This window comes from Microtus ochrogaster, chromosome 2 (genome assembly GCF_000317375.1).
Source record: "Microtus ochrogaster isolate Prairie Vole_2 chromosome 2, MicOch1.0, whole genome shotgun sequence".
Taxonomy (NCBI): domain Eukaryota; kingdom Metazoa; phylum Chordata; class Mammalia; order Rodentia; family Cricetidae; genus Microtus; species Microtus ochrogaster.
The window spans coordinates 80,384,895-80,391,919 of NC_022010.1; the positions used below are offsets into that span (position 1 = coordinate 80,384,895).

Below are 7,025 nucleotides of genomic sequence, written 5' to 3' on the forward strand. Positions count from 1 at the left end.
AAGAAGAAAAATCAGGGACAAACAAAACACAAACTGGCAGAATCTTAGTATTTAAAAAAGTATTTTCTACAAAGATTTCCCATTTAGGCAAAAAGAAAAAAAAAAAGGTCTTCATAAAAGTTATAAAAGACATGTTTAAATGAAGAAAATATTTATTATACAACTGCTTTGTGCTCCAAACATATTTTAAGTTGGAAAGTATTTTACAAGAAATTCCAGAAGTAACTCAGTGGAAACTTTTTCACAATAAAACTGTCAGTTAAAACACAAGAAATATCACATTATTTCTAAACTAATGACTAAAGAGTTCTAATTTTCTTTTCTATTTTTTAGTATCTAGGATCTTACCATGTACCCAGGGCAGGTCTTCAAGTCAGTTAATGCTGGAAAAAATCTTTCTGCCTTGGGTTCCTGATGGTGGGACTATATTATATATAGATTCTTTCTTGCTATTACATTGTGTCTGCTTATTTCCTTTACATTGTGTCTGCTAGTACTTTACAGCATCACGGCACATGCGTGTGTGTGTGTGTGTGTGTGTGTGTGTGTGTGTGTGTGTGTGTGTTTGCACATATAATGGGGAACAAGTAGAAGTCAGGGTAAAACTTGATTCTCTCCTTCCACCATGTGGATCTCAGGGATCAAACTTATTTAGTCTTGGGAAAAGTGCATTTATCAACTGGGCTGTCTATATGGCCCCATTCTGTTTTACTTTATACATTAAATGTTTGTATATGGTTACCTCATAATCATTAAATATCTACTTTATTTTTTTTTATAATTCTAGGCAGTTTTTAATTGCTGTCAGTGCTATTACCCTCGTTACATAAAGGAGTACATAAAGAATTAATGGTGCAGTCGTAGTATTTGTATTTTATGCTGGTAATATAACTACTATACAGGGTAGTCACCTAATTCTGACTGAATCCTGAGGAGTTACTGAATGAGGTAACATGGCTGTCATTCTTCCAACTGGTTAAGAAAATATAATATTTTCATGATAGCCTGGCATCACCAGCTTGGGGGATGATCCAGACCATATCTGAGGAGGTCTGTCTTCTCTTTCTCTGCTAACAGTCGACATGTTCTCACTGAGGCCATTCTGTGTGTGAAGTTTAAGCTTTTCAATTTATATTTATTTTTAACCACAAAGCGTATTTTATGAGGATTATAAAAACTACAAAATGCACATTAATATAATTAATAGTAACTGGATTGTTTAAAGCCATATTCTTCTAGCTTCATTAAATACAGTAAAAACCTATAAAGGCACTCAGTGACGAATAGGACTTTCTTAAACAGTACAGAGTACTTGAACAATTTTTGCAAATTATAGTGTGTGTGTGTGTGTGAGAGAGTGTGTGTGTGTGTACAATCATGCATATAGAATATGTGTTTACACAATCTATACCACAAGTAGAATTTAAAGAACAACCCTGGGCCTCTGTTAGTGCCATCTACTTGGTTTAACAGAAGGCCTTGCTTTCTCTCTCTAACGCCAAGTTAGCTGGCATGCTAGCTTCCAGGGATTCTTTTGTTTCCCTCCTTTCTCCATATAGGAGTTCTGGGATTACAGATTCTTGTATTACAGCATATAGATTCTATCTGGATTCTGGGGATCCAAACTTGGTCTCCATTCTTGCAGAGTAAGCACCCTGAATTACAAAACTGTCTCCAGTCCCCACCTTTCTTTCCCCATCAAATTTGCTTAAAAACCAAAACAACAAAGCACCATAAAATTATTTCTCAAGGCATTTTGTTTCCCATTTATTCGTTTATTTTAAAGTTAATGCTGTCAATGAAGTTTAATTTCAAATGAACCCTCAAATTCATTAAGCATGCTTCACTCTAATTTCAACATGGCTTTCTTGAACTCCCCGATTACAAACTGTATGGATAGAGGAAGCTAAAAATGCAATTCTAACTCAGCTTGCTGCTTGCCTTGTCTGTTTACTTTGTCACTGTGTGCAGTTCATATTCGCATATAAAAAATCTTTGAAGGCTGAACCCGCAAAGAGCAAATTTGCTTTCTCATGTGTGCACACTTGAGTGTGTGTGTATGTGTGTGTGTGTGTATAAATGGTGTGGATAGGAATACCATAAAACCCCATTAAATTTGTTCTGGTGTTGTATATATGCTGGTTTTCCATAGATATTACCCAACAGATACATATGACAAGTTAATGGCTTAATAAAAGTAAAAAAAAAAAACTAAAACAAGGAAGGAAAACTGACTACTTTCTTATACATAAAATCTAAGGTTGCCTTAATAGAACTACTCAGTATCTATTACTGTATATGAAAAGGTAATATTTACTCCTGATAATACTGACTACACAAATGTCATAATATATTATACAACAGAAACTGGGAAAAGATCGATGATTTTTAACAAATAGTCATTACCTGTTCTTGATATGTAGGTTACTAGAACTAAGCAGGCTTAGATACTACTAAAAATAGGTATCTCCTTCATGATCAATTTTGGGCTCAACCTCCTATGTCTGGTAAGAAACTAAGCTTAAAGAAGAAAAACTATCATGACTGCTCCTCCTTAAGACTTAAAATACCATATGGAAGAGGAGGTAGAAGGGCTTTGTTGAAGCCCATTAAGTAAGGGTATCTCCCTTTGGTAAATGGGGGTATTTTATTGAATTATTCATTTAATTTTTAGATGTATTTATTTATTTATGTCTCATGTATATTTACATGTATGAGGGTGCATAAATGTGTACCCCAGTCACACAGCTGACTACATAGATTAGAAGAGAACATGGTCAAGTTACAGAGAGTCGTGAGCTGTGTTTTATGGGTTCTGGGAACAGAACCAAAGCAAAATCAGTAAGGGCTCTTAATGCTGATCAATATTTCCTGCTCTCAGTATTTATTATTATTATTATTATTATTATTATTATTATTATTATTATTTTAACCTAATCAGTGCTGGCTCTGGATAAGCAGAAGACATTCTAGCCTGCCTCAGATAATATACTATCACAAAGATATGCTACCACAAATGAGCTTGTCAGTCACCTAGACAGGCAAATACTGCTCAGGCAAGCTGTCTATCACAATCACTTTAAGAAACATGATATACCCGGACACTCACTAAAAGACAGGCAGAAAATTTTGTCTTTCAAAAGATATGAACACATACCCCACAATCCACTCCCTGGACTTAGTGACTCTCAGATCCTCCCTGCTAAGCCTGGGCACTTTCTCAGTCAGAACACAAAGAAGATGAAACCTCGTGCTTTCCCTGATACTGGAAAACATTCTAAGCTCTTTGCCTGAAATTCTAGCACTCTTGGTCCCTCCGCATATACTCCTCTCCCAGGCAGCTGCATAAGAACTGGTTGAGCCTGACTGCATCCTTGAACTCTATTTCTGAAGGCATGCCCTTTTGTCTCTCAGATCCATCTCTCCGCTCCTGGATGCTGCTGAGGTCCTCAGTTCACTTGTTCTTTTGTTCTTTTCTCTCAAACTCCAAATCGCCCTGAAGCTTCCTTTTAAGTCCATTGTCAAATACGCCTTCAAGACTATGAGCCAGCAAGAGTCCCTGTTGCCAGATACAATCTGACACCACAAAATATAAATGGATTAAGCACCTTAAAGCAATTCTTATACTTATCAATGGACCTTTTAAAAATATTTCTAATATACCTCTATGGAATTAAACCACCATTCAGGACCTATAACTAATAATATTAAAAATAGTAAATTTATGTAACAGTTGAGTATAGTTACATTTTGGTAACACTGCATTTTATATATGCACTAAATCATTTCACCCCTGCCCCACAATAAAATCAGAATAAAGATTCCTTGTGCCTATTCAAAAATGTAAACATTTAAAAGACTGGATTAGAACCAGATCGTTTTCTCCTCTAATCTATTCAGTCATTAGACACACAGTTTTGGCTAATCTACAAATTGAGCTATGTATAATTACTGCATCATATTCTCAAGTTAAGCACCCTGAGAATGAACAAGGTCCAGCTGCTGTCACTCCCAGTTAGCCACCATTAAACATGTCCCTTCACCTCACAGGGCTGCAACAACAGCAGCTGCAGTTGGAATGAGGCGCAATTTAGTATTCACCTAACCTTGTCCTCAGATTTCTTACGCACTAAGATTAGGCAGAAAAAAAGTAGGAAAAAGAAAAATTAAAAAATGAGTGACACATTTCATTTTATTAAGTTACATGGCAGTTCTCTTGTGATTGATAATCTATATTTTTGAAACCCTAAATTAGAAATGCTGTATCCAGAAACAATTCAAAAACAAATCAGCCAAATAAGGATTTTGTAGGACTCTACAGATGGAGCTGAATGATGCGATAAGCAGAACACTTACCTAAGTGTTCAAAAATGACAGAGTCATTTCATTTGGCTTTGAATATTTAATAAGAATACAGTTTGATCACTTTCCCTGTCACAGCTCCTCCCAGATCCCCTCACATTCCTGCCCACTCAACTCCATGTGTTTTTCCTCTCTTAAACAACCAAAAAAGAGAAACAAAACCATATAAAAAAGCATGTAAACATTTAAATAAAAATGACTGTTTTCTTACTTTTAAAGAAATATCTACCAGTGTAAAAGTAAAAACAAAATTAAAAAAATGAAAACAACTAAAATGTGAGCAACTATAATATAATTATAATAGTCTTGTATTTACTATAATTTCTATAACTATCCCCATTTAAAAATTAATTTCCTAAATGTTTTAAAGTATACTATGCTATGACAGTTAGTAGGGAAATATTAAATTTTACAAATAATCTTACTAATTATAAAATTTAAAGTTATTAAAGGTATGACTTATTTAAAAGCAGAGGAATACCATACTTAGATAAGACAGCATGATAAACTGATTTTTTTTAAAGGATGCATTAAAGTTAGGAGCTATCTGTTTCAAGAAATGAATTAGAATTAATTAAAATTAGAGCAGTGCTCTAGGCCCGATATAAACGAACAGCTTGAAAGTTACATTGGCTATCACACATGTGGTCAATTCATCAGCCTTATAGAAAGATAGATGTTAGAAGCAACTGCAGTTGTTTCTTTTGTTATTCTTGACAATTTTGTGAAAAGAGTTTCCCAACAGAACAAATGTTGTCTTTCTTAGGTTGATTACAATGTGTGAAAATGAGTGTTTTGGAAATATTACGATTAACAATTTTGGTAGATGAACAAATGCCCCAGCTCTACAGACATTGCCCTACTCTGAGAAACACGAAACAGGGAAGTGGTCCACCTTAGGAACCGTCGGGGGCCTATGTTCAAAACAGAGAGAATATTGAAGAAGCGGAGATTCCGTGTAAGAACTCTGAGACAGAAACCTAACACTTGGAAGCAGTGTTTGTGGAAACAGAAATCAGGAGAGAGAACATTGAAAACAGAGAGAATACTGAAGAAGCGGAGATTCCATGTAAGAACTCTCAGACAGAAACCTAACACTTGGAAGCAGTGTTTGTGGAAACAGAAATCAGGCTCCTGGACATGTTTTATAGTTCGGTCTGTTCTTCTTTAGCTAACAAAGCCAGCTCTCCTAAAACCCAAGCACTCAGATGCTTGCTGTGGAGCAGATGATATAGAAAGATGTCAGTTAATTTCCTTGTCTTAGTTTAGTCAGGATTCTTCAGGTAAGAACCATCTACTCATTCGCTGCTTTTAAAACTGAGTATTCTGCTCTTCACAATGTCCCTCAGCCATGACGTTCACACTTGTGACAATATCTGGTATGCAACTACTTCAGAGAAAATTCCAATGATCTGCTTTTTAGATTGTTGTATGACAACTACAAATTTACTATGCTCAATATTAAAATTCTATAATAACATCAGAATGAAAACATTTAAACCAATTTTGGATTAAAAATATTTCAGCATTCTTATTGACAAAAATAATGAATAAAATTAAAGTTTATATTTTTGAATCTGAAAGATCAAACTAAAATATTCTTCATTTATAGTAGATAGCATTTTAAGAACAGATGCATTTTCTGTTTAACTCACACTCACCCATGAAATTGAGATATCCTTCTCCACCAAGCCCGTGAGTAATGAGCCGAATCATCTTGTGAAGCTGTATTCCTCGATCAATAACTGGAGTGAAAGGAGCCAGAACACTCATGTTCGTGTACATCTCGGCATCCATCAGCCAAAATGCTAGTGTCTTATCGCCAACCAGTGCCTACGGAAACAATTCACAGAGATAAGACGAACATGGCTACTAAGGCTGAGCATTATAGCTAACAGCAAGCAGTGTAGCACTAGGTAATAAGGAGAGCAATCCATAAAGGACAGGTGTTTGAACCCATAATTTCTAGTGGTTACTTTTTTTTTTTTTGCTGAAAGGTAGCTGGTAAATGGGAATGATGTGGTCTTTAAGACAATGTTTACTTTTCAAAAAAGATTGATAAGAATCAATTAGAAAACTGAATAGTTACGATGGAGTTTAAGATTTTCTAAAACACTTCCTATAATGGTAAAAATATTACATGACCCAAAAAATTATATACCATGATTCCATTGCTATTGAAACAATGGGGAAAATTTAAAATATACCTATGTATATGTATGTGAAATAGTAAAGTAGATAAATTACAAAGAGCCTTTCTTCCCCTTATGAGATAAAAATTCAAGCTTGCGTTGTTTCTTCACTTCCTACTTCTATTTAGTTCATTTTATCTGAAGTTCACAATTGATGATTAGGACAGGTGGCTCGTTAGTGCTCTAGACAGCAGAAAAGAGGTTTCTGACAATGTGCACTGATGAAGACTAGAAACTGTAACTAACGAAAGCACTCATCACTGACAGATCAGGAGTAGATAGTGAAATGTGTGTTCTGAGATAGTGCACAATCTCGGTATGTTGAAACTGCCACTTTGGAAGTCTTTAAAATTATAAACCTATTATACCAATAGGCTATTTTATCATTTATTTATTTACTTATTTATTTATTTTATTTATTTATTAAAGATTTCTGTCTCTTCCCCGCCACTGCCTCCCGTTTCCCTCCCC

General features: G+C 34.9%; 1 protein-coding gene across 1 annotated transcript in view; it reads right to left on the reverse strand.

Moving 5' to 3' along the window:
* The window catches only part of Gbe1 (1,4-alpha-glucan branching enzyme 1), a 241,182-nt gene that overhangs the window by 55,104 nt on the left and 179,053 nt on the right, over positions 1-7,025 (reverse strand). The window contains exon 12 of the mRNA XM_005345231.2: positions 6,024-6,195. Coding sequence (XP_005345288.1) covers positions 6,024-6,195 — 172 coding nt within the window. The remainder of the gene's footprint in view (positions 1-6,023; positions 6,196-7,025) is intronic.